We start from the raw sequence: 25,310 nt of genomic DNA, 5'->3' as shown, positions 1-25,310 counted from the left end.
ATCGGCTGCGCAATTACGTCAGGGCCACGAGGTGGCGCATGAAAGATCGATTTTTGTCATGCTTTCCGCTGGATCCAAGTTTGCCTTCGGTGCGCCACCTCAGACGAACACCTGCAAGTCATCATGGACATCAAAGCTAGGAGATCAGGTAATCCGTTACGACTCATCAAAAGCTTAGCACTTGATTCTACTCTATACTAGTCAGTGCGGAGAAAGTCAGCAGACAGAGAGTTGGGGTAAGAACAGTAGTCAAAAAACTGGCCTCGCACCAAAGCACCATCGCCACTTCAGTTCCTGTCGGCTTAGTTTTTTTTTTTTTTTTTTTTTTTTTTTTTTCTTTTGGATGGAGCCTCGGCACGGAGCTGCCGCTGGTCGGTGCGGGACGAGAAAGGGACAGGGTGTGGTGGCAACGGCGGCTGTTTGATACGTCGCCCTGTGGAAATGGCGGCAATCCAGGGCTTTGTCAGTCCTACAAACTGCATCGAAGGACTGCCGATGGCCTGAGTTCAGGACCATAAATGTAACCTTGGACCTACATCACCGCCAAAACAAGGCACATCTGCGTCCCCGATCGGGACAGCCAAAACACCTGTTTACCTGACTAACATGACTCCTTGACAGTATGGACCAGGTCGATGGAGACGGGTCCAGATGAACAGGGAGCCGGCCTGCGGCCCGCGGCACGCCAGATTGGTAATCGCCGCCGGGGGCTTAGGTACGGTGTAGAGATGTGAGACCCGCCGGGTGGCGTGAAAGCGCGAAAGCCGAGGCCCCGTATCTCCAGAGCGAACATCCCTTCCTCCTGAGTAGGGCTGCACCGGACCTTGGCCGTATCCCCGATGCGAGAAGAAAAATGGAGTCCTCTTCTTTGCGAGTGCGAAAAGCATTGGCAACGGTTCGTGGTGGGTTCTTGGAGCTTCTCGAGGCCCTGCCAGGTGGTGGATGAGATATGAGATCGGAGATTTCAAATCAGACCAGTCGGCCGACTCCGCATCGTCTCCTCCTTTTTGTTTTTTACCTATTAGTATGGCGGTCCTGTCCCTCGGCTTGAGTTTGGGAGGCGATCTTTTATATCATCATCGATACTGACTTGATTGATCCGGGTTGGGGTAACCGGACTTATACTGTCATTGCATCTCCACTTACTCATGCGGACCACAACTGGAGTTCACAAACCTCGATAACCTACATTTATAGATCTGGGGATCTATAGAATCTGGATATTAGACTTGGCCATCACCTGCTCCTCTCATCACCTGCCTACCTGTGTGTTGTATCTGATACACACCCCTGAGCTACAACTCACTACCTCTACCTGTGACATCACCACCACCTCGCAGCTCACAGCAGAAACCAACCACCACCTTCCATGCCACCAACCGACGTCGACCGTGCCGTCGAGGGGGCCGAGCTAGACGCCATGCCGCGTCGGAGCGACGAGATCGAGCGCGTCCCTACCGAATCCAGCACCGCATCCGCATCTACCTCCTCCTCTGAGCATGGCCACCACCCACTCCACCAAGGCAATGCCAGTGCCGCCCCGATCGGCAGCACCCTCAGCCGGGTCCCGACCCAGCGAGACCTGGAGCGGCACCAGACGGAACTGAGCCGTATCCACACGGCGCGCAGCCAGCACAGCGCCACCGTCGGCCGCGACGCGAAGAGCATCCGGAGCACCAAGTCGCAGAAGCCCCTGCCGGCGTTCGGGGCGGGGAAGCCGTACCCGCCGTTGTTGGAGAATTGGGATGCTTATGTGGTGGAGTTTGACGGGCCCGATGACCCGATTCATGCCATGAATTGGCCGTTGAAAAAGAAGTGAGTCTTTACTTACCTTGTGTTTATGTTATGACCCCCTGAAATCACAACAAATGCTGACTAACCCTCCCTTTCCTCCAGGATGCTCACGGCTTCCATCCTCGGCTTCACCACCATGACGGCCGCCTTCGGCTCCAGCATCTTTTCCTCAGCCACCGTCGCCGTGGCGCGCGAGTACCATGTCTCGTCGACCGTCGCCCTGTTGGGCATGTCGCTGTACGTCCTGGGCTTCGCGACCGGCCCGACCTTTTGGGCGCCGCTGTCCGAGCTCAAAGGTCGTCGCCTGCCCCTCGTCCTCTCCATGTTCGGCTTCGGCATCTTCAGCATCGCCAATGCCACGGCCAAGGACCTGCAGACCATCCTCATCACGCGCTTCTTCTCCGGCTTCTGCGGCGCCTGCCCGCTCGCCGTCGTGGCTGCCGTGTTCAGCGACATGTTCGACAACCGCACGCGCGGGATTGCCGTTACAGTATTTTCCATGACCGTCTTCACCGGCCCGCTGCTGGCGCCCTTCATCGGCGGCTTCATCGTCGAGAACCAGAGCCTCGGCTGGCGGTGGACCTCGTACATCGTCTCCTTCATGGGCTTCCTCTCCTTTGGGCTCAACCTCCTCTTCCTCCGCGAAACCTACCCGCCGGCCATCCTGGTGGCCAAAGCCGCCGAGCTGCGCCGCCGCACGCTCAACTGGGGCATCCACGCCAAGCAGGAGGAAATCGAACTCGACTGGCGCGAGCTCATCAGCAAGAACTTCTCGCGGCCCATGCGCCTGCTCTTCACCGAGCCCATCGTCACCCTGCTCTCCATCTACATGGCCTTCATCTACGGCCTGCTCTACCTCTTCCTGACCGCCTACCCCATCGTCTTCCAGGGCGTGCACCGCATGTCCCCCGGCATCGGCGGGCTGACCTTCTTCGGCATGATCGCCGGCCAGCTGCTGGCCGGCTTCTTCATCCTCCTCCAACAACCCTGGTACATGCGCAAGCTGGCCGCCAACGGCGGGATCCCCGTGCCCGAGTGGCGCTTACCGCCCGTCATCGCCGGCGGCGCGGCCTTCGCCGCCGGGCTCTTCTGGTTCGGCTGGTCCGGCTACCGCGCCGACATCCACTGGATCGTCCCGACCCTCAGCGGCATCCTCACCGGCTTCGGGCTCGCCTCCATCTTCCTGCAATCCCTCAACTACCTCGTCGACGCCTACCTCATGTTCGCTGCGTCCGCCATCGCCGCAAACACCTTCCTCCGCTCGCTCGCGGGCGCAGGGTTCCCGCTGTTCGCCAAGTCCATGTTTGACGGCATGGGCATCCAGTGGGCGTCGACCCTGCTGGGCTGCGTGGCGGCCGCGCTGGTGCCCATCCCCGTTGTCTTTTATCTCTACGGCCACAAGATCCGCGCAAAGAGCGCGTACGCGCCGGATTACCCCGACGCGAGTCGGGCGGCGGCGCCGGTGCCTGAGGATACGGAGGACGGGACGGAGGATGGGACGGAGGCGGGGAGTCACCTGGGCGATGAGCACCACCACCACCACCATCATCATCATGAGAAGGCTGTGTTGCATGCCGCGGAGAATGGGAGTGTGGCGAGGTTGGATAGGGATGCAAGGAGTGCAGTTTAAAGGGAGGAGGAGATTTTAGGGTCAAAAGTGGAGGATATACCAGTTGTTAGAAAGACGAAGGGGTTTTCGTTTTCAGCTATGTTGGTCCCGGAGTTGGAGTTCTCGTGTTCAAGCATTGGGCGGCGTTGAGGTTTGCTTCGGATGGGAACAAAAAAGCAGCGAGATGTCCGAATTGCAAGGATCATGATGAATACCCAACACTCAGATAGACCCAAATGTTGATCATGTAATGTTTGTTCATCCCATGTTTCAATCAATGGGGTTTAAATGATTACAATATCCTTTGTTCAAGGGCGCTCACACAAAGCATTGTTGACATCGCCTTCCATCTCACCAGATAGATAGCACAACGTGTCCACGATACAACAAGAAACGGCAAGGACCTAGCCCAGTTTCCATCAAATATCTGGCTGCGTCACCTCTCGGGTTGCTCTGTTTAAAGACACGACTAAAAAAAAGACCCATCGCCCTTAAAAACGGTACAGATCCCAAACGAACCAACCCGACCCAACTAACACTCACGAGTTATTATCCCACGAAGCCATCCCACGCACCACAGCCAAAAACCCGAACAATACTCACTCAGGTAACCCTATACAGCCATGCCATCCATAGACCTCCCATTCCTCCCCCTAGAAATGTGTTTGGCCACCAATTCCTGTATGGCTATAAATGAGGATTCCCCTCAGAACGCCAGTCATCAGCCAAACGAGACCTTTTTGGTTGCCACCTCCCGCACGGTACGCCGGCCGTAAACAAAACACGTTGGAAGATCAAAAAAACATAAAACGAACAAAAAGTACAAGGCGATTGTGGAACTCGATAAATGGCAAGTGGTCGATCATAGTAGCAGCTGACGGGGCCTCTCCAGTCAGCACCCCGAGAAGCAATGATGTTGAGTCTCAGGCCGAACAAGGTCGCTTGGAGTCCAGGATTGCTTGAAACTGAAGATTTGAAATCGGGTGATGTGATTGCATCCGCATGAGCAACTTAGCAAAGAAAAAGCAAGATGAATGACCAGAAGAAGCGGGTCATATCAACAGAGAGAATTCTCTGCGACGCTGAAACACCTGGCAATTCCGTAGCTCATCGACCGTAGCCCGGATCCCGATTCAGTTGTTGAGTTGGGTTTCCGAGGGTTTCGTGTGAGCTGCTTGCTGCTGCCAAGTTCTACCAGATTGGACGGTACGGCTGGCTAAGCTTCTGCAGCATGGCTCAACTTCCTTCAAACGGCGTGCTTGTACCGAGTTTTGTCGCAGGACGTCGAGGGGTCGCCAATCGGAACTTAGAACATCCGCTCGTGCCGACTAAAAGCTTCGAAACAAGCACCGACCACGATCCTCGGCACGGCTTTGACTGGGCCCTCCCGACAGACAGCAAGGAATCCAGATCTCTAAGATCCTAAACGGCACGATCATGGTAATCGGTCCGCAAGGGAAATGATGGACTCTTTCGCGACCTGCCACAACGAGCGCTCACCCGTCATGCTCCACTTCGCGAAGATCGACAACAGCAAGCTGACAATCTCGTTAGACACAAGGCTGAACAAAGCAAAGCTTGGAAACGACATACCTTATTTTCCATCCCGAAAACAAGCCGCCTGCCCTCAGCATCCCAGCCAAGACACGGCACCACATCCTCAGAATCCGAGGTGGAACTCGGACTCTGCCAGCCTGGTTGCGGTACCCAGCTAGCCTTGGGTATCGCGTGCTCGCCCATCCTCCAGACGAGCACTCTGTCGTGAGTGGCAACAGCGATGAACGATCCGTCCGGGCTCAGGGAGAGGCTGTTGACAGCCAACCGGGGCGGCATGGTGATGGTGGCCTTGGCCGTGTTGTCGGCGTTCAAAACGTTCCAGATCCGGATGTTGCCGTCCTCGCCGCCCGAGACCAACAGCCGCTCCTGGTGGCAATCGGCATCTCCCAGCAGCGGTTGCCACTTGAGACTGGCGACGGCACCGTCATGGGCGGGAATCGTGCGGCGATTCCCTGCTTCGTCCCAGATCTGATGAACGCAAATATGTCAGCAAGCAAGCAAAATAAAACCGCCAGAGCCGCGAAGATACTCACATCAATAAATCCCTTCTCGCTGGCTGTCGCAACCAGCTTTGAGCGCCAATCGAACTCGACCAGTGTGAACCGTTCATCCTTGCCGGTCTTGAACTCGCGCCCCTGGACGATGCCGTTCTCGGTGCATCGGAAGGAGACGAGCAAGTCGCCGCCGCACAGGATAAACTCAGTCTCACTGATCCATGTCGTATCGAGGGTATCGGTGCGGAGGTCGTGGGCAAGATGGTGCGACATGGAGTTCGCCAAGGATGGCGACGAGATGTGAATCAAAGTTCCCGGACTGGCCAGGCCCTTGCTCACATCAGGGCAGATGGAGAGGAGAAGAGAACCATTGGGACTCCAGCAAAGGTTGGTGACGGGCGAGTCGAGTCCGTCGACGCGATGCAGGCTCGTGCCTTCGACGGAATAGATGCTCACGCGCGACTTGAGCCCGAGGTCGGCAGCAACGGCAATCAGCTCACCATTGGAGCTCCAGGCCATCGCCGAAATGGTAGCATTCTTGGGGAGGTCATCGTCGACGATGCTGATGGCGGGTCGATTGGTGATACCATCCACGTGACTGGGATCGGCGCTGTTGGACTGTGCATCGGACGGGGACGCCTCTCGATAGGGCAGAGTCCAAATGCGGGCTAGCGCATCGGTGCCAGCGGTCGCCAAGACCAATGGATCCCGCGGGTTCCACTCGCACAGGAGCACAAGAGGACTCTCTGCGGCGGCCTCGTGGTCTGCGGCTCCGTCCGCGGGGCCCAGCTGAAGAAAGACGGTGTTTTGGGTCAGGTCGTGGGCCTTTTCCACCTGGGTTCCCCTCGACGGGCCCTCGGTACGCAGCAGGGGCGATTCGGCCTGTTCTCCCTCGAGCGGTGATGGGTATGCATGGTGGTTGGTGGTGTCTGGGCGCTGGTCGATCTCCATTGGCGCGGCGCCTGAATCGGCCCCATTCTCGTAGCCGTTGCTGAGCCGCTGTCGCTTTGCGGGGGACCCATGCGACACCAACTCGTCATGATGGTGCTGCCGCTCGGCCAGACGCTTCCTCGGGTTGCTTTCAATGTCGTCGACCTCAACTTCCATCTCGGAATCCTCCTCGTCCTCCTCCACGCCGTCCACCCTATCCTCGGGCTCGAACTTCAGCGGCCCAAACACCCCTCGCGGGGCGGGCGCTTCGGCTGTCCCCGCAGCCGCATCTTGTTGGAGAGTCTGCAAGGCAAAATTGTCAGCGGACTGGACCCCGGCAAGCGCGCGCGCGCGCACCCACCACCCCACTCGCTCCCCTGGGTTTCGCTGCGAGCCACCAAGGCCATCTTGCCAGCCATGCGCGGGCAACAAAAGGGCTCAGCCAGCCCATCAGCCAGCACACCACGCCAGCCAATTCCGCGCCGGGCTGCAACCCCAACAAAAGATCTGGCAGCGAGATCTGGGCAAGCGACGGAGACCGGGACAGGAAAACAAACAAAAATGAAAGGAGCAAGACAAAATATGATTTACCTTTTGTTGCGACTCGGCGAACCTGCGCTGAAAGTCTTCGTAGATGAGGCCTTTGTTCAGCAGTGACACGAGCGCATACGTGTTGACATGAGCAGCGAAGTCAAAATGCCGATGCGGTTGCGGGACCCTCCACTCCTTTTGGAACTTGGCGGCCGTCTCTCGATAATCTGCGCGCTGGGGTTAGTCTTTTCGCCTCACCTCCCAGACACACTTCCCTCTCCCTCGGGGGGTCGCGCGTGCGCTCCGAAGGTGCGAATCCGGGGTAAACAACCGGCCGGGCATCGGGGAGAGACCAGGCTGCCTCGATGCGTGCCCGGGCCGGCGCGGTCATTGCATGCAAAACACCAAACACATACTGCATTCGAGGAGGTATCTAGATTTCCGGACAACAAAGAGCCGGCAGGGTTAGCGAGACACGAGGAGGCGGCCGGAGACACATCTCTCGGCATTGCGTGTTTGGATGAGCCAAGGGAGGACATAAGATGAGACCACGAACCTCCAGATCAGAAAGTTGACTCGGTCTGTGTCCAGGAGCTCCTTCATTTTGGGCGGCGAGGTGAGTGCCCGTCAAGCGGGCGGACAAGGCGTGGCGATGAAAAGGTGGTGCAGAATCACAATCTTGTGAAAGCAACAATGAGCGGTGTCGGGGGTGCTGGAGATGACGATTCACGAGATGAGCGGCGAGAGATGGCGTTCCAGGTCCAAGGAAGATCGAAATCGGGGGCGCGGTAAGATGTCTCGGGATTTGTGTTGACGTTGAGGACAGGCAGGATGGAGGTGAAAAGGGAAACGTGAAGCTTCACTTCGAAACCGAGATTTGAGATTGGCACCAAAAGTCTGGGGCCACAGCACCCACAGCACCCGGCGACAGAGAAGCACCCACTCCGGAGCAGGCACTGCACTGAACCCGTGGGCTTGGCTTTGGCTGGCTCGGCCCAGAAAGTTTGGGTGTGCAGGTGCAGGTCTGTGACTGGGAAGGCGGCATGGGATGAGCCCCACAGGGCCATCAAGGCCACACCTGGCCAAGGGCCACAGGAACCTGCCACTGTTTTAGGCGAGCAACAAGAATCCCGGGAGGGCACGCTAAGCCTTTTCGAGAAGCACCTGATGCTCTGATGCTCTTGTCGGATGGCAGAGCTCAAACGGCCTGGCCCCGCAACTCCCGCAACTGGTTGGACAGGGTCGGACAAGATGCGTGGCAACCATCTCGAACTGGGGACCATGGGATGAGAACAGTAACCAGCTTGAGATGGAGAAACGAATCCATGAAGACAATGAATGACATTGAGACCTCGTTGGCGTCGGAGAATTCCCTGGTCTTGATATGGACTGACCTGGAATAATCCGATTGTTGTCCCTTCGTCCGACTTTGCTCCCGTCATGCATCCAAAGACCAAAGACTGGCCCTCCGCCACGAGATGCGGCCGCTGCCCAGCTCAGCTCCTACCGTCCACGGGCCGTCAAGATCGGCATCACTGGAATCCACGACAGCCTGGTCCCTCCCTGCTCCAACTCTCGACCTGTGTCATAACATTTCCAATGCCTCCATGTTCTCTGGTGGATGAGCCATGCGCGAGAAGACAACGAGGACACTGTCCACAGTGTATATTGTCACCGCCCCGAAGCCTTCGTCTGGTTCGGCGTTTCGGCCGGATCTCGTGGATCGGGCAGGCTGGTTGGTGTTCCAGGCTTTCCCGCCTCGAGATGGCGCCCAGTGCCGCCCATGTCACCCTGAGCTTCATCTTTCATTTTGTTTCAGCCGGTGACCTCCGCTCCCGTTTCCCAACGCAACGGTCAATAGATTGCCAACTGCGTGATCGCAATCCCATTTACACTACTTTCTCAAAATAACACTCCATGACATTTTACTTTGTTGTTGCTAGGCAATGCTCGCGTTGCCTCTTCTGAGGTGATTGTTTTCATCCACCTTGAGGCTGTAACTTACAGCCCATACCGTAACATTACGGTTTCCGGAAAAGCGGATAATTCTCCAGCTCCTCCACACTTCCCGGACCCGCACCCACTGTTGCGGGATCTCTGCCAGGGTTTCTGCAGACGCGGTGGCTGCAGATGTCGCATCAAAAATGAACTCGACAGCATTGTGCAACTCTAGGCATCGATGTGTACAAACTCACTGAGAAACAGCCTTGGATAGTCGCCTCCTTCATCAACCACTCAGTATCCCTGGATCATAGACTACTCTAGGTAAGGTACGTAGGGAACCGTTGGCCGTCGCTTTGTTCTTCCACTGCTCCCCGAGTTCGTGTGACAGACAGAAAGCAGGGGTGGGAAGACGGGAAACAAAGGAAACGGGGGCAATCTGTCAGATCAAATGGGGCTGCAGAACAATGTCCAATCACTCGGCCCAACCGCACGTTTCAGGGGCGACCTCAAGCGGCTGTGCATTCATCCTCCACGACTGCCCTGCGAGCTTGATGACCCAAAGCTGGGCCAGATCAGAGCTGTTATTGATGTCGGAAAATCAGTATGAGTAAGGTAGGCACTCTTCTGAAGCTCCTCATGTGACGTGAACTATTGTGCGGTCATGCATCGCAACAATATCCAACTACTAAGTAGGCTTAGATGGTGGAGTGTTGGGTTTCTTCCAGGGTTCCAGGGTTGGCTGTAAAGTGTCCGGTCTTGGCATTCTGTCATTTCTGCCTCAAAAGTCAGGCGTCAACTCCCGTCCGTCCACGGGTGGCGCATTCAGACGACAGATTTTCGGTTGACGGCTGACGGCTGCTGACGAAAGTGGGTCCTGCATCCCGATCATCTCAAAAGTCCGGGTGTGGGTTTCGGTTGGTCAGGTCCCAACGCCAACAACGGCACTTTCACGTTCACACCCCGAACCACCAAAAGAAACCGGCCCCCGAGTTCCCGAGTCCGCGAACTCACCTCCGGACGCCCCAACCCGCCATGCCTCCCCGAATAAATATTCCGCCCGTGACGCGCGTTGTGCTCGTCGTCCTGGGCGTCCAGTCCGTCCTCAGCGCCGCCATCCGCTACCGCCAGTGGACAGCCAACTCGGAGATTGTCATCCCCTATCTCAACCTGGTCCCCCAACTCTCGCTGATCTATCCCTGGACATTCTTGACAACAACCTTTGTCGAGAGCAACGTCTTCACCCTCTCCATCGCTTTTGCAACCATTTACAATGGAGGCCGTTATCTCGAGCGCGCCTGGTCGTCGCGCGAGTTTGCAAAGTTCCTGGTCATCACTTCGCTGCTGCCCAACACACTCACCTTTTGCACTTCCATCTTTTTCTTCGCCCTGACAAGGGACGAGCACTGGACGTACGCAGCCCCTGATCCAGTTAACTATGCATGGCACGAGACTCTAACCTTACTTCTCCTTTCCTCCCAGCCTCCTGACCATCGCCGGCACCATCCCGATCCAGATCTCGTTCCTCGTCGCCTTTAGCCAGCTCGTCCCGGCGCACACCGTGACGCTCTTCCGGGGCCTTCTCTCCCTGCGTGTCCCGCGCTTCCCTCTCCTCTACATCGGCCTCATCACCCTACTTTGCCTCACGCCCATGCTCTCGGCCGCCTCCTTCTTCCTCGCCGTCTACGGCTTCCTCGTGAGCTGGACCTACCTGCGCTTCTACAAGGTCGCCTTCCCCGACCTCGACACCTCCCAGCCGTCCTCGCTCCGCGGCGACGCTAGCGAGACCTTTGCCATCGCCGAGTTCTTCCCGGGCCCCGTCCGGCCCTTCGTCGCCGCCATCTCGGACCAGATCTTCAACGCCCTGGTCGCCATGCGCATCTGCACCCCGTTCTCGCAGGCCGACATCTCCGCCGCGCGCGGCGACCATCACCACCACAGCTTCTCGTCGCGCGCCGCTCCGGGGAGCGCCCGCGCTGAGGCCGAGAGGAGGAGAGCGCTGGCCCTCCGCGCGCTCGACCAGCGCCTGCACGCCGCGACCCAAAACGCCGCCGCCCGTGCGGCAAGTGCGCCCGTCCCTGCTCCTGTCACCGCGCCTGTCCCTGCGGCAACGGGCCCGACGGTGCAGACCCAACCTCAGGTGACACCGCCGAATGCGATGACTGCGCAGGTTGCCAGCGGGGCGGGGGTGTTGGGGGAGACGAACTATAATCCGGATGCGGACAACGATAAATAAATGAAGGCGCCTTCATGTTGGAAGGTGTTCAAGTTGTTTCGTTTTTGCTACGGAATGAGCGGTATATCGGCGTCCGTCTAACCTGTGGCGCTGAATTCGCTCATGGGAAGTGCCTAGATGAGGAGGAAGGTTTGCCATTTTTTTCATCATCATGGTTATGGAACACAGGCAAAGGGTGGCGGCGGTCCGGAGTCGTCGGAGTTCTTGTTTTCCAAGACTAGGGGAGGAAGGGCAAGGTGAAGGTGTAGTTGATACCAACCGATACCCATCCGCCTGTGGGAAAGGGAAAAGAGGGAGGGTGGGAAGTTGATTTTAATGATTTGATGGGCGTAGAGATATACTTGGGAGCCCTTACGGGCTCGGGGGAAGGGAAGGGCATTGTGCTTTGGGCTTCTGTAAACAAACTAACCTAACCTAACTTAGCTACTCACGTACCTACCGAATATCTAGAAGTGTTTAATTCTGCTTGCATGGGATGGGATTGTTGTTGTTGAGGCTGCTTTTTCTTTTGTGGAATGGACCGACCGGCGCATGGGAGGTAAAGAGATCCAGCCTTGAAGCACCAGCTGAGCTGAACAGATATGCGGTTCATATATCTCAGGTATGACGAACTAGATGGTGAGGTTACACCCATGGCAGATTTTGACTCACTCAAAGCAGATGGGAGACGTCGAGTCGAGTCCTGCATTGCAGATAAACAAAAAAAAAGTTCCCGTTTGTCTCAGATATTGTTCGCCAGCTCGTGGGCTGGACGGGCAGGCGGCGGTAGGTTGACGGGGGGATTTGGTCCAGGCTGAGGTAAGTTTGGGAGAGGGAGATGCTCGGCTGAGGTAGGGAACCCACACGGTACTGCCCTACCATAGCGACAGAGACTCGTTGGAGGAGATGCGACCTAATTACCGAGTCGTCCTCTTGTATGTCTGTACGTCGCCGCTTAGTTGCCTTGAGACTCAAGCCCGGAAACGAGGCAAACAGGGCGTGAAGTTCTGAACTAAAAGCCGCGGTCACCTCACGCCTTATGATGCCGTGCTGCCAGTTCTGAGGGGTTGGTGGACAGAGTAGTTCGTCTGCCAACATCGGGGGTCGGAGTGGTTCATGTCAAAGACAGTATGGGTTTGATGAGGGTTGGAATAACTAACTATTAGTAACTATGTCAGCGCCAGAGGTGCCTTGTTGCTTGATGATAATGACCCCCTTGCGATGGGTGATCTGGCAGACTCGAGATCTGATATCTGAGTGATAGCCAAACACAGAGAGACACGGTTTTGATGAGCTGCCGTGCTGCTACAACTGACCTACCCATACTGTCGTCGTCCCGCCAGGGGTTGGGTGTTTTTGGCACTCAACGCCTGTTGTCTTGTTCCTCCGCCTCGATGGCGGGCTTAGGTGGTACTGCAACGCTGGATGCGATGTTGGAGTCACTCTGAATTCTCATCCGTCCAAGCAACAAGATATGGTTCTGCTGACCGAGCACGGTATACAATACGTAGAACTGCCGGCAGACAAGTTGACGACTGTTATAACAACCTCAAAGTCGGCGGTACAATACTTATCTAACCTACAGACATCGTCCACCCCCTACAGACCCACTCCCCCGTCCCTGCCATCCCATCTTCAAAACCTTCAACGCGCGGCGAAAAAATATCGCTGCGCTGTTCTTGCCATGAAACCGTCCCTTCCGACATGAAATGTCAGCACCCGCCTTGCATGCTCTTGCGCGCCGGGAGCACGCTCTGCTTCTCTAGGTAGCGGGTTGTCGCTGGCGCAGCGGCACCGGCGGCGGCGGCGCAGCAGCAGAGTTATGTACTGTGTATGTAGAGACATATGTACAGTACATACATAAAAAACCGGGAGCCTGCACCGGGGCTGCTGCACACGCCCTTCCGCTTGGCTGCGGGCGGCAGCAGCGGGACACACCGAGGTGGCTGGTCACTCACTCCCGATAGGGACCCAGGTAAAGTCCTAGGGTGGTGGCCTGCGACGAACTCCAAAAGCAGCCGACCGACCGTTTTTGTTGTATGTACTTACATGCATACATACATACGCCCTGAACCGATCCGGCCTTCAAAAACACACTTGATTTAGCTGTGACTGCATCAACATATCGCTATACTTATGATGCCTGCGAATAGATCTGGGGTGTGTCGCTGCTTTGATGACGTTCCCATCTCAAGCGGCAGTTGGAATTGAGGAGTGGAAGTAAGGGACGTACCAAGTAGGTCGGGTTGGGATGAGATGGTTTGATAAATAACTACGGTATAAGGTACCTAACTACGAGTACGATTAGTTACGGATAGAAGATGGAATGGTTGGAGAGAATAGAGCCGACAGCTTTCGGGTGCCGACGTTGAGGCTGACAATGGCTACGATTCCACATTTGTTCTGAAAGTTGATGCCTAGATACACCAGACATGCCGAATACAATCAGCCGTTGCCATGACTGACTGAAGTGGCTACAGAGATAATCGCAGGATGTAGTAGTATGGTAGAGCTTGATGCCACGGCCAGATCAATTCGAGCCTTTTTCATCCGAACTTATCATGTGCGCAAACGTCACAGAATCAGTCGTGCCGATTCATGTTTGTTTGTTAGCGCCGAAACCCCGACTTTCGTCCCATCTTCCCGCGTCCAGATAGTTGCATCATCTTCAGCGCTACCTGACGTTTCGCTCTCCTCATAATACTACCAAGAAAAACAAAGTCAGAGTTGCGAGCCCGGGCATGAGCACATCCAGTATTCCGTACATCCAGAGACAATGGTGGGTTTCTCGATTAATATCTACCTACCTAAATACCGCTCACCCCCGGCCGAACCAAATCCAGTGACATATACTCATATACTGCGAAGTGGTGACATGCAATATCCATATATGAGCAGGTAGCATCTGCACCGACAGCAATAAGCGACGCGGGACAGCGCAGCCAAATGGAAACTAATTTACTCCGAACGGGCCTCCGCACAGAACCCAACGAGGGGACTGACAGGTGTGTGTCTGTCTGGATGTATGTGTGTCATCAGGTGTCGGGAAACGCACAAATCGCTTGGCGCTGGGTTGATCTCACCACACCTTGGCTTGGGGCCTCCCCGAGATCTGGCGTGTGGCTTGAAGGGTCGTTACACAAGCCACGGACAGATGCCCTTTGGGGCCGTTCCAGGTTGCCGTTGGTTGTCAGATAGTTCCCGAGTCAGCAATCGGCAACATGGCGGCGCGGGGCCAAACATGCTGTGTATTCCCGCGTTGCTTTTTTGGAGCATCGAAAGAGGCGAGAAAGCGGCGATCGGGATAAGCTTCAGACCGGCTTCGCCCATCATACCTAACTACGGTGTATGCGCAGAGAGAGATTGGCCCAACTTCTATCCTTCCATCCTGAGTCTAGGCTCGGCCCCTGAAATCGGGCACCGAGACACAGGATCAGCATCAGCAAGGCGAGGCGAGCCAAGCCGACGGGATGGAGCAGCGCATCAGTGGAGAGAAACGAAACGCTTCCATCGATCAGGATTCGATGGACCGAGGTCCGTAGGCGATGGGGGGGATGCGCATGTTAAAACACAAAAACACTACGCTGCGATAGGGTTACGGAGCATGCATGTTTCGTCCCCCGTCCAGTGTTCTTCAGTAGCTTGTTTGGGTCAATCATGACCAGTGGCGGTGCGACGTAGATCATTCACCCCGTCAATTTGTGGAAGGGTCGCGGAGGAAACCGTATGCGCAAAATGATCGAAGGGGAGAGGAGAAACATTGCCACAGAGAGATGGGATGAGGCACGTACTTTGTAGATGATGTATGTAGCACGTCGATGGCGTCCAGAGATACTTCATACTTCTGTAGGGCTAGGTGCGGCGCATAGTAGCTTTTGGAGCAACTGTGGAAGCATAGGTTAGGTAACGTGATCTGGGATGAGCGTTGCCCAGAGGGTGGTAGTTTTATCTTGTTGGCATCAGGGTTTCAGCATCTCCTCACGTGCAGAGCCATGCGCGCGAGTCGAATCGATCCCACAGCAGCAGCAGTAGCAGCAGCAGTAGCAGCAGCAGCGGGCTGGGCGTGAAAGCAAGGGGCAAGCGCCTGAGCTGGCGGCCGGACCGGAGGACGAGGGCTGCCGTTGTCCAACCGCTCGAGAAAGGCAGACACAGAGACGCACAACCTTTGGAACCCGTGAAGCGAACTTCCCCCTTGGTCGGGCGGTCGGTCGGGTGGTCGGTCGGAGGGGCGTGTGTGTCCAGTCTTTGGTATTTTCCGACGCAAGCCACAGCTTCGTCCACCCGTCCACCCAGTCCCGGCAGAGACTCATCATCGTTGTCGACAGCCGGGGACGAGCGGGACAGGACGGACCCCCTCCCCTTTGGAGAGTCACACACCACCACCACACACACCACACACCGCAGCCCCATCAGCACAACCCGGGGTTGCATGCGTTGGTGACGGAGGGCGGGTGGATCCTGGGCCTTCTTGGCGCCATGCACGGGATGGGGAAGAAAGCCAAGGGGGTCCAGTGCTCGGGGGTGGAGGGGCGTGGGCCCAGGCAGTGGAACCGCAAGCCCCGGGCCCCGTCGCCACAGGCCACCAAAAACGAAATGGCGTAGCCGCTCGCTCCGGAAACACGCTCCCCCTGGGGGACCCAGAGGAGAGAGGCTGGGTGATGTGGGGTGGCACGGCAGACTGGAGCGATGGGGTGGGTGCTGTGGCCGTGTGACGCCCAGTGTCGGGCACCTATCCGGAGTCTAGTGGATGAATGTGCATGCTGAAGAACCGCGTACTGCGTATGCGTACCGTCGCTTGCATTTGCATCTACCACAAGAGACGAGACGAGAGGGGCGGGGATGGATGGATGAAGGATGACGACCACACGTGTCTGTGGCTGTTGCTCTGGAATCGCCTGCGTTGTGTTGCTGCGTGCCTGTGGCGACATCGGGGTCCGGATCGAAACGGGCGGGAAGTGGGCGGCCAGTGGAGGCCGGAGAGATGAAAAGGGAAGAATCAGCCGCAGAGAAGAAATGCCAGAAAAACACAAAAAATTCCACGGCTTCGGCACCAGAAGTGCTTCTCTTTCGGGTTAGGGCAGTGTCAATTGATCGCAAATTTCCAGCCACGAACAAGCAACGGACGAGAGTGGGCCCTCGGTGGGTCTCAGTGGATCCCCACCCCCATCTCCCCTGCCGACCCACACCTGTGTCATTTCTTGGCTGTTCTGCGAGACACGAACGGGAAGACAATTGCCAGATCCCTGTCGCTTGTGGGTTAGGTGTTCTACGAGGCCGCTCAGACAAGCTGGACGAAATGCTTTCCTCCCCAGCCCGACTCCTCCCATTCTGACATTTTCCCCGATCCTCTCTGTCTCTCAAGCTGCACCGCTCTCTCCCGCAGCCCATGAGTGTCGCAACCCGCTGAACCATCCGGCCGGCTCCTTTCCCAGACGCCCGCTGGATAGTTTCTGACATTGTATCGCCTGTTCTAATCCTCCTTTGTCCCTTTTTTTTCGCTGCCTCGTCGGCCTGCTTGGCAATCGCCCAGCCAGACTCTGACGGGGCCGAGGTGTTGCACGTCCGCGAGCGTCTTTGATTTGTCCCATCATTGCGCTTCACCATCCTCCTCACTTATTTTACGACAACAACCGCCCTCGGCTCGTATTCTATCCCGTCGACATTCTGCCGACCGTGTCTGAGTAATCTCTTCGAAAGGCGGCTTTATCGCGCTCCTTGTTCCAAACCGCCGCCATCACCACTGCCGCCATGGCAAACCATCATCCGTCACCGCCCATGCAGATGCAAATGCATCACGGGCCTCAGGGGCCTGCGCGCGCTCCGGTGCCGCCGCCCCAGTCGTTCTCTGCCTCGCGCCAGACTCTGCTGCAGCAAACTGAGGCCGTCTGGATCCAGCTCGGTAAGGATCTCGAACAAGGCTTTGCGTCGCGAAAAGACAGCGAACTGACGCGATCTCTAGGTAACCTCGCCGAGCAGATGGGAAATCTGGACGACGCCATGGCTTCGTACGAGCGCGCCCTCCGCACCAATCCGAACTCGATCCCGGCCATGAGCGCCATGAGCCAGGTGCTGCGGACCCGCGAGGACTTCCCCAAGGCCGCCGAGTATCTCAATGCAATCCTGAAGTTGGACAACTCGAATGGAGAGGCGTGGGGATACCTCGGTACGTATCGGTTCCGTTCCAGACATCGTACGAATATCATACTGACTCTACTCCATAGGACACTGTTACCTTATGATGGATGACTTGCAACAGGCGTACCACGCATACCAGGAGGCCTTGATGAAGCTCCCGAACCCCAAGGAGCCGCGGCTTTGGTATGGCATTGGCATTCTGTATGACCGCTATGGCTCGCTGGACCATGCCGAATCGGCGTTCGCCGAAGTTATGAAGATGGCGCCCGATTTTGACAAGGCCCACGAGATTTACTTCCGCCTTGGCATCATTTACAAGCAGCAGCAGAAGTACAACGAGGCGCTGGAGTGCTTCAAGTACATCATCAACGCGCCGCCGCCTCCGCTGAGCGAGGAGGACATCTGGTTCCAGATCGGTCATGTCCACGAGCAGCAGAAAGATGTATGTTGAGACCCGCGACTTTGCTATTCCTGATACTAACCCAGTCTTTAGTTTGAGAATGCGAAGATCGCCTACCACCGGGTGCTTGAGCGCGACCCGAACCATGCCAAGGTTTTGCAGCAGCTTGGCTGGCTTCATCACACTCAGAGTCAGCACCCGGACAGCCAGGAGCGCGCCATTGAGTACCTCGAGAAGTCCGTCGCTGCTGGTGAGTTGCTCACGTACTTCCCATATAATTAGATGAACCACTAACCGGAAATCATAGACCAAGCGGATGCGCAAAGCTGGTACCTCCTCGGCCGCTGCTACATGCAGATGCAAAAGTACAACAAGGCCTACGAAGCCTACCAGCAGGCTGTGTATCGCGATGGCCGCAATCCCACCTTCTGGTGCTCGATCGGTGTGCTCTACTACCAGATCAACCAGTACCGGGACGCTCTCGACGCGTATTCGCGTGCGATTCGGCTCAATCCTTGGATCTCCGAGGTTTGGTACGATCTCGGCACTTTGGTGAGTCTCCTTCCACTGGGCTTTACAATGCCTCACACACACTGACGCAGAAAATAGTACGAGTCGTGCAACAACCAAATCGCGGATGCCCTGGATGCCTATCAGCGCGCGGCCGAGCTCGACCCAACGAACCCGCACATCAAGACGCGCCTGCAGTTGCTCCGTGCTCAGGCCAACGGCGGCGCTCCGCCACAGCAGGCGCCGGTTCCAACCGATGTTCACCCTCAGGCGTATCAAGCTCCGGGTGCTGTTGGACCGCCGGGCCCGCAGTGGGCTGGCTCGGGGTCTGGCGCTCCTCCTCAGCAGCCGCAGCCCATGCTTAACGGCAGCGGCCCCAATGCTGCCGGCCCCAACAACTGGAACGGGCGCATCTCGGATATCAACCCCCCTCCCCAGCCGCGGAACCCCTATGCGAACGACCGCGAGCCCTTTCGCCCGCAAGGCGGACCCGCCCAACGGCCGCCCAGCCCTCAACCCGAACACCAGATGAGACCATACCAGGAGATGAACAGGGCGCCTCCTGAGCAACACCGTCGTGGACCATCACCCCCTCCTCCGGCTCATTATGCCGCTCCGCCCCCGCCTCATCAGTCTCAGCAGCAGGCCCCGCCGCCGCCGCCTCCGCAACAGCAGCAGCAACAGCAGCAGCAACAAGGACCTCCGCGGGTTAGGAACCCCAACTACGGTGGTCATACTCCAGCCGCCATGCTCCAAACTAACTCGACGCCTGGTCCAAGTGGACCTGCCTCCAACCCCCTCATGCCGTACCGCGCCGGCAGCCCGCGGAATGATGGCCGCCCTCCTATACATGAGGGCCGTATGCCGTCGCCCAAGTCTGCGTATCCCCAGCATCAAGCCCCGTACTCGCAACATCCAGACCAGGCCGGACCCCATGGTCCTGAGCCCGGCGTGTCGCATCCTCCTCAACCCGGCATGGCTGCTGAGGCGAGTATGCATCGGGACCATGACCCACGCCCGCCTTCAGTCGGCCCGAAGCGGATGCGAGAGTGGGAGGATGAGCGCGAGTCTAAGAAGCCCACGACGGAAGAGGCCCGGGCACGCATGGACGATCTGCGCCACCGTCGGCCCTCAACTCCCCCTCGCATGGAGCAATATCGCCGCAACTCGTCTGAGGCTAGGCGTTTCGACGACCGCCGGGCGATGGAGGAGGCACACCGCGCCGAGGAGCAGAGGAGGCATGAGGAGTCGCTCCGTCGCACCAACGAGCAGCAGCGCCACCCTAATGACGGGTACCACCCTTCCGAAGCCGCCCACCACCCGCCGTCTCACGCGCCCCAGACCCATTTGCCGCCGATGCAGCAAGGCCCGGCGTCCATGCAGGGCCTCATGCACGATGGCCCGGGTCCCCAGACCGGCCCCGGCCCCGTCAAGAAGGAGTACCCTTCGGCCCCGGAGGAGCGGCGCTTGGAGCACCCCCCCTTGGCCCACCCCCCTGCTCCGCCGATGGTGGGCGAGCCGGAGCGCGCAGCCCGTAAGATGGAGGTGGATGAGAACTACGACGACAGCGGCGAGGAGGATAAGAAAGCTAGCGTCGGTCCGGGTGGCACATCGGCGCCCAACTCAGCTACGACGCAGGACTTGAAAAACGGCGCGCCTGCGTCGGCGGCTATCAATGGTAACTGAGGAACGAGGAAGAGAGATATGTCGGAGATACCTTGTGGATTGATTGATTGATTGATTGATTGATTAGCGTTGGGCTTGAATGTGGAGATGTTGATCGTCGGGGTGTTTCTCTTTCTCAGTACTTCTTTTGTTCATTCTCTTATTCCTCTTCGTTGTATTGCGTTGAGCGATGGATGGATGGCGTGGGTGGAAGATGCCTGGATTTCAGCGTGGATGTATGGGGGATGTTAGGTTAGTGTCGTTCGCCCAACCGAAGCATTACCTATTTTCCTTGTTCTAGAATCGCGTCGCTCGTTTTGGTTGCTTGGTTGGTCGTTGGTGTCTGGAGAATGTATGGGATTCTGATGACGTGATGATGGACGGAATATGGCCTGGAGTTGATCGTTGCTTTTTGTAGGAGAGGAGCGATCCTGATGCCGGGAGGCTGCTGGTTGAATTTTTTTACTTCTGTACCTCATGATGTTGCAACTCGGACGAGATTTGTTGGATTTGATAGCCGTTGAGTTCTCGGCATAGAAGGCTTCAAGGTCGGCACCACTGTGAGCGTTAAGCAAAGGATCTGACCGGGCATGTTGGAATGTGACTGCTGGCGAGCTGGGTTTAGCTCGGTGACCAACCCCTAACCCTTACGGCATGGGGCTTGTGATCACGTGATCCAAGGCTTCTGGACTGCCCCACCACAACCCAGGTTAGGGCTCTGCTGTCATTGGTCCGAGAGAGCCCACTTTCTTCCTCACACAAAAATACCACACCAAATTCCTCCACCTTTTTTTTTCTCTTCGTCGTCGGCCCCGGGGGATTTTCCAACAACAACAACGCCAACCACAGACAACCAGCCAAGATGTCTCACAGGAGTGAGTGAACCCCCGAATGCCTTCATCCACGGATCGCAACGCCATTCAATGCGAAGCAATCGAGCCATCGCCCATGGTGCGACCGATTCGAATCTTCGCGGAGAACGCAGCGGACGTTGTGCGCCGGCCGGTCGACCGACCTTGCGATCCTGGCTACCACCCGACCCGACGATGTGGAAGATAACTGACAATTTGCAGAGTACGAGGCCCCTCGCCATGGCTCGCTGGGCTACCTGCCCCGCAAGCGTGCTGCCCGCCACAGGGGCAAGGTCAAGTCGTAAGTAATCCAATTCTCCCAGCGGAACTGACCGTCCCAGTCTTGTCTTAACTGCTCCTCCGGAAACGACTTGAGGCTGATGGTTTCTGCTTCTTCACCACAGCTTCCCCAAGGACGACCCTAAGAAGCCGGTCCACCTGACCGCCGCGATGGGCTACAAGGCCGGCATGACCACGATCGTCCGCGACCTCGACCGTCCCGGTGCCAAGGCTCACAAGAAGGAGGTCGTTGAGGCTGTGACAATCATTGATACCCCACCTGTACGCGCAACCCAGCCCGCTTGGCAGATTTCGTGTCAATGGCTAACATCTTTAATAGATGGTGGTTGTGGGTCTGGTTGGCGTAAGTCATTGCTGTCCGGCCGAGGGTGACCTCGAAGAGGAGGGCCTAGCGATGATATCTAACTCCTGTCTAGTACATCGAGACTCCCCGTGGCCTCCGCTCGCTCACCACTGTCTGGGCTGAGCACCTCAGCGACGAGGTCAAGCGCCGCTTCTACAAGAACTGGTACAAGAGCAAGAAGAAGGCCTTCACCAAGTACGCCAAGAAGTACGCCGAGAACAACGGTGTCTCCATCACCCGCGAGCTCGAGCGCATCAAGAAGTACTGCACCGTCGTCCGCGTCCTGGCCCACACCCAGATCCGCAAGACGCCTCTCAAGCAGAAGAAGGCCCACCTCATGGAGATCCAGATCAACGGCGGCTCGGTTGCCGACAAGGTTGCCTTCGGCCACGCCCTGTTCGAGAAGCCCGTGTCGATCGACACCATCTTCGAGAAGGACGAGATGATCGACGTCATTGCCGTCACCAAGGGCCACGGCTTCTCCGGTGTCACGGCTCGCTGGGGCACCAAGAAGCTGCCGCGCAAGACCCACAAGGGTCTCCGCAAGGTTGCTTGCATTGGCGCCTGGCACCCGTCTCACGTCCAGTGGACTGTCGCCCGCGCTGGTCAGCAGGGCTACCACCACCGTACCTCGGTCAACCACAAGATCTACCGCATTGGCAAGGGCGACGACGAGAACAACGCCTCGACCGATGTCGATCTCACCAAGAAGAAGATCACCCCGTATGTTTCCCCCTGGCTTGGGTTGAGAGGGGAAGATTTTGCTGACAGACTGACTTTGCAGGCTGGGTGGTTTCGTCCGCTACGGCGAGGTCAACAACGACTACGTCATGGTCAAGGGCTCGGTCCCTGGTGTCAAGAAGAGGATCTTGACCCTGCGCAAGTCGCTCTTCACCCAGACTTCCCGCAAGGCTCTCGAGAAGGTGGAGCTCAAGTGGATCGACACCTCGTCCGAGTTCGGTCACGGTGCTTTCCAGACTCGGGCGGAGAAGAAGCAGATCCAGGGTACCCTCAAGAAGGACCTCCAGGCCAGCTCATAAGCAGCTGTTGCCGTGGTGGAGTTCTTTCTTTGAGTGTCTTCTCGTGGTTTCTAAAACAATGGCATTGGTGTCACGGTTCTCTGTTTGCTCGTTGCGTTGGGTCGGGGACTCCGGGTTTTCTAGTAGCTTTTCCAGCTCTCTCATGAAAAAGGCTGCATGAGTGAAATGGGGAAATGAACCAATTGCCATTGACTGGTGTGAGGTGATGATGCCCATGCCTCCTGAGTGTAATAAGGCCATGTCGAGAAGCTCCTTTTTCCTCCAAGCTGTGCTCCTAGTGTTGTTCTGCCCCAGAAACGTCGTTACATTACAGTACTGGCTGCGGAAAACTCCAGGTTCCACATCAATTGCCCCGCAGCAGAGGCCGCCGGCAGTTCTCTTGCAGTGACTCGGCATTACATCATGTTTGATGCATCTCGTCAGGTCGTGCAACTTCCCGTCTCTTAAAACCTTGAATGCTTTCACCATGACGGCAACTCTCCGAAGCCGTCTTTTGTTTTCGATTTCAAAGACCGAGAATCCACTCGTTCGGCTTCGGGATCGTTTCTCAACAGCGCATCTTCAGTCACTTCCGAGTCTTTGGAGCACTTGTCCACGGCGTCTGTTCTACGTTTCCTCTGGCACCAGCAGCAACGAAGAGCACCTGCGTCTTCAACATCCCCGCACTCAGCACCTTACAGTCACGCTACACACCTCCCAACAACAACAACAACGACAACAACAACAACAGCAACAGCGAGCACCTTTCACAACCACCGCCCGCACCGCCATGGCTGACAACAACAACCCGTCCCAATCTCGAGCAGACCAGGATTACCTCGCCTTCCTGAACAAGGCCAACGAGGAGCTGCCGGCCAAGGTCCCGCAAGCCCCAACCGTCACAGCCACTGGAAATAAAAAGCCGTTCCGCACGAGACAGGAGGGCGTGGAGGTCCCCGCGCCGTTGCTGGCGGTTGTGGACAAGCCGGATGCGTTTTACGTGAGCGACGCGGACGAGCCGTTTGAGGTGGTCGCGCTGGCGTGGGATGAGGCGGGGAGGGGGTTGCCGGATGAAGGTTCGTTTTTTTTCTTCTCCTTTCTTTCTCTATGTTCTTGGATGTTGGTTGTTGGGTTGGGGTAGTGGTAGGTGAGAAGGGGTTGATGATGCTGACATGCTGGATGTGTTGCAGTGGAATTCGCCCGCCTGATTGAACACTGGGATCCGGAGAATGCCGAGGTCGAAATCCTTGACCCGGCTGACTGGGACGCGCAGGGACGGTATGTGAAGTTTACGGACGCGGTGAGGGAGGCGGGGGAGGGAAATGATGTGAGGGTGTACAAGGTTGTCAGGGACCATGTGAGGGTGGAGTATTTTGTTGTGACGAGGAAGGGGGACGGTGAGGGGGCGAGGTTGGTGGGTGTGAAGGCTTTGGCGGTGGAAAGTTAGGTGGTTGGTGAATAAGGTATTTTACTTCTTGTGTCAGATGGAGGAGGGAAAATGGGTTGGAAATGGGACAGGTCTGGGGAAGGGAGGAATGGTTTGCCCAGGTTGGGTTCTGAGGTTTGGTGAGCATGAGGTGACGTTCTTGGGAGGGGATCGAGGTTGGAGTTACAAAGGTGCTGTACGGCCATGCTGGAAAATAAACGGCTAGGCTCAGAGACATAAATGCAGATCATGAGGCCTTGCTTTGGGCCATCTAGCTCAGTCCGGTATATACAAAAATGGCTCTTCCTGGAGGTTGGTGGTGAATGACGTCGGACACACAAGAGGTCTTGTGACGGTACGATACCTTACGTTACACAACCTCCAGCCGCCCAGCGCAGCTCCCCAACCTCACTTAAACCATCAACATTTGGACTTCATGCTAATCTCAACTATCATCTTGATTCACTCCATCAACACGTCTTCCTGTGAGAAAGTTTCAAAAACACCAGCCACCATGTCCACGCCAGGCACATCTCAGTTCAACACGCCCAGGCGCGGCTTCGTGGCGCCTTCGTCATCATCTGCCCAACCTGAAGTCTTCACAAGTCAAATGAGAGACCAACAGGCCCGCGGCAGGGACCCGTACTCTGACAATGATGGACTCGGGGATGTAAATCTGAATGATCGCAGCACACTGTTGCGGTTGGGGACCGGCCGGTAAGATGCAGGAAGACGTTCATATGTCTCTTGGTGGTTGGACTTGAATAAACTTCAAGTTCTCATCACTCTCCTCCTCCGCTCATCCGCTGACGCTTTCCTTGTCGTCCGTATCCAGCGCCGAGAAGGAGGACTTCTCTCTCGCCGAGCGACGGCAACAAGCTATTACCTTCCTTGATAACCCCGAATTGCTTGAGATGCATGCCCTGTCCACCGGCCTGGTGAGTTCTCGGACTGTTCGCATCCCCATCAGCATCGAATAACCATCTCTAACTACTCCTCTTCTAGAGCATCGCCGCCTCGCGCCTGCATTTTATGAAGCAACTCTGTGGTTACAACGACGACGAAAAGCCCAGCACCAACTCTGCTCATCCTTCCAGCCCCCAGTCCCGCCGTACCAAGGACGCCTCAACCAAACGACGGCCTCGCTTCAGTGATACGGCTGGGGAGGTTGAGTAGGTGTATCAAGGACGCATTATCGCCTTGCTCCTAGCATCACATCTCCTCATCTTCTTCTATTTCTCTCACTCTCTTGAATCAACCACATGGCACCAACACCACCAGCACCGCCCTCCTCCCCAACTGCCGACTTCACTACCGGCCTCCGCATCTACACAGGGAACCACTCCTTCTCCGTCGCTTACGACAACAAGGTCATGCTCCAAACCGACATCGACATCATCGTCCGCACTGCGCACTTCCTCAGCCGCATAATCACCAGGGTACAATGCCTGTTCCGTCGATTCCTTCACAGCCTATTTCCGAATGACGCCTCGCGTCTTGAACAGACGTTCATCAGAAACCTCCGTCGCGCGGGCTTGTTCATCCCCGAGAGCCGACCTCGATCCCCTTCCCTTCTACGGCTTGACCCGT

The 25,310-nt window shown here is 56.8% G+C and overlaps 13 protein-coding genes across 13 annotated transcripts; 9 read left to right on the top strand and 4 right to left on the bottom strand.

Annotated features, from left to right (window-relative positions):
- Nucleotides 1–1,369: 1,369 nt before the first annotated feature.
- On the top strand, nt 1,370–3,424 carry VTJ04DRAFT_9028 (uncharacterized protein; the record flags this gene model as incomplete). Its single annotated transcript, XM_069367530.1, has 2 exons — nt 1,370–1,815; nt 1,897–3,424. The coding sequence occupies 2 exons, from the start codon at nt 1,370–1,372 to the stop codon at nt 3,422–3,424; spliced, it is 1,974 nt and encodes a 657-aa protein (XP_069215849.1).
- A 602-nt stretch (nt 3,425–4,026) lies between these two features.
- Nucleotides 4,027–4,409, top strand: VTJ04DRAFT_9027 (uncharacterized protein; the record flags this gene model as incomplete). Its single annotated transcript, XM_069367529.1, has 2 exons — nt 4,027–4,164; nt 4,296–4,409. 2 exons carry the CDS (start codon nt 4,027–4,029, stop codon nt 4,407–4,409), a joined length of 252 nt encoding a protein of 83 aa, XP_069215848.1.
- A 24-nt stretch (nt 4,410–4,433) lies between these two features.
- On the top strand, nt 4,434–4,829 carry VTJ04DRAFT_9026 (uncharacterized protein; the record flags this gene model as incomplete). The annotated part of the gene is made up of 2 exons (XM_069367528.1): nt 4,434–4,505; nt 4,602–4,829. 2 exons carry the CDS (start codon nt 4,434–4,436, stop codon nt 4,827–4,829), a joined length of 300 nt encoding a protein of 99 aa, XP_069215847.1.
- A 70-nt stretch (nt 4,830–4,899) lies between these two features.
- Nucleotides 4,900–7,518, bottom strand: VTJ04DRAFT_9025 (uncharacterized protein; the record flags this gene model as incomplete). The annotated part of the gene is made up of 6 exons (XM_069367527.1): nt 4,900–4,941; nt 4,997–5,428; nt 5,494–6,687; nt 6,976–7,142; nt 7,332–7,348; nt 7,472–7,518. 6 exons carry the CDS (start codon nt 7,516–7,518, stop codon nt 4,900–4,902), a joined length of 1,899 nt encoding a protein of 632 aa, XP_069215846.1.
- Nucleotides 7,519–7,608: 90 nt separating this feature from the next.
- Nucleotides 7,609–8,091, top strand: VTJ04DRAFT_9024 (uncharacterized protein; the record flags this gene model as incomplete). The annotated part of the gene is made up of 2 exons (XM_069367526.1): nt 7,609–7,703; nt 7,932–8,091. The coding sequence occupies 2 exons, from the start codon at nt 7,609–7,611 to the stop codon at nt 8,089–8,091; spliced, it is 255 nt and encodes an 84-aa protein (XP_069215845.1).
- A 1,800-nt stretch (nt 8,092–9,891) lies between these two features.
- On the top strand, nt 9,892–11,092 carry VTJ04DRAFT_9023 (uncharacterized protein; the record flags this gene model as incomplete). The annotated part of the gene is made up of 2 exons (XM_069367525.1): nt 9,892–10,268; nt 10,339–11,092. 2 exons carry the CDS (start codon nt 9,892–9,894, stop codon nt 11,090–11,092), a joined length of 1,131 nt encoding a protein of 376 aa, XP_069215844.1.
- A 12-nt stretch (nt 11,093–11,104) lies between these two features.
- On the bottom strand, nt 11,105–11,564 carry VTJ04DRAFT_9022 (uncharacterized protein; the record flags this gene model as incomplete). Its single annotated transcript, XM_069367524.1, has 2 exons — nt 11,105–11,365; nt 11,532–11,564. 2 exons carry the CDS (start codon nt 11,562–11,564, stop codon nt 11,105–11,107), a joined length of 294 nt encoding a protein of 97 aa, XP_069215843.1.
- A 3,916-nt stretch (nt 11,565–15,480) lies between these two features.
- Nucleotides 15,481–15,999, bottom strand: VTJ04DRAFT_9021 (uncharacterized protein; the record flags this gene model as incomplete). The annotated part of the gene is made up of 2 exons (XM_069367523.1): nt 15,481–15,800; nt 15,861–15,999. The coding sequence occupies 2 exons, from the start codon at nt 15,997–15,999 to the stop codon at nt 15,481–15,483; spliced, it is 459 nt and encodes a 152-aa protein (XP_069215842.1).
- An 820-nt stretch (nt 16,000–16,819) lies between these two features.
- On the top strand, nt 16,820–19,802 carry VTJ04DRAFT_9020 (uncharacterized protein; the record flags this gene model as incomplete). The annotated part of the gene is made up of 6 exons (XM_069367522.1): nt 16,820–16,970; nt 17,031–17,234; nt 17,293–17,648; nt 17,700–17,856; nt 17,914–18,158; nt 18,216–19,802. 6 exons carry the CDS (start codon nt 16,820–16,822, stop codon nt 19,800–19,802), a joined length of 2,700 nt encoding a protein of 899 aa, XP_069215841.1.
- A 63-nt stretch (nt 19,803–19,865) lies between these two features.
- On the bottom strand, nt 19,866–20,260 carry VTJ04DRAFT_9019 (uncharacterized protein; the record flags this gene model as incomplete). Its single annotated transcript, XM_069367520.1, has 2 exons — nt 19,866–19,999; nt 20,065–20,260. The coding sequence occupies 2 exons, from the start codon at nt 20,258–20,260 to the stop codon at nt 19,866–19,868; spliced, it is 330 nt and encodes a 109-aa protein (XP_069215840.1).
- A 383-nt stretch (nt 20,261–20,643) lies between these two features.
- Nucleotides 20,644–22,315, top strand: VTJ04DRAFT_9018 (60S ribosomal protein uL3; the record flags this gene model as incomplete). Its single annotated transcript, XM_069367519.1, has 6 exons — nt 20,644–20,656; nt 20,855–20,933; nt 21,037–21,193; nt 21,252–21,275; nt 21,349–21,998; nt 22,060–22,315. 6 exons carry the CDS (start codon nt 20,644–20,646, stop codon nt 22,313–22,315), a joined length of 1,179 nt encoding a protein of 392 aa, XP_069215839.1.
- A 769-nt stretch (nt 22,316–23,084) lies between these two features.
- VTJ04DRAFT_9017 (uncharacterized protein) lies at nt 23,085–23,741 on the top strand (the record flags this gene model as incomplete). Its single annotated transcript, XM_069367518.1, has 2 exons — nt 23,085–23,370; nt 23,485–23,741. The coding sequence occupies 2 exons, from the start codon at nt 23,085–23,087 to the stop codon at nt 23,739–23,741; spliced, it is 543 nt and encodes a 180-aa protein (XP_069215838.1).
- A 493-nt stretch (nt 23,742–24,234) lies between these two features.
- VTJ04DRAFT_9016 (uncharacterized protein) lies at nt 24,235–24,896 on the top strand (the record flags this gene model as incomplete). The annotated part of the gene is made up of 3 exons (XM_069367517.1): nt 24,235–24,437; nt 24,556–24,658; nt 24,726–24,896. The coding sequence occupies 3 exons, from the start codon at nt 24,235–24,237 to the stop codon at nt 24,894–24,896; spliced, it is 477 nt and encodes a 158-aa protein (XP_069215837.1).
- Between the last annotated feature and the right edge of the window lie 414 nt (nt 24,897–25,310).

The sequence above is a fragment of the Mycothermus thermophilus genome (genome assembly GCF_041956435.1).
Source record: "Mycothermus thermophilus strain CBS 625.91 unplaced genomic scaffold VTJ04scaffold_6, whole genome shotgun sequence".
Taxonomy (NCBI): Eukaryota; Fungi; Ascomycota; class Sordariomycetes; order Sordariales; family Chaetomiaceae; genus Mycothermus; species Mycothermus thermophilus.
The sequence above is the reverse complement of the archived record's forward strand: the minus strand, read 5'-3'. Positions and strand labels throughout refer to the sequence as shown.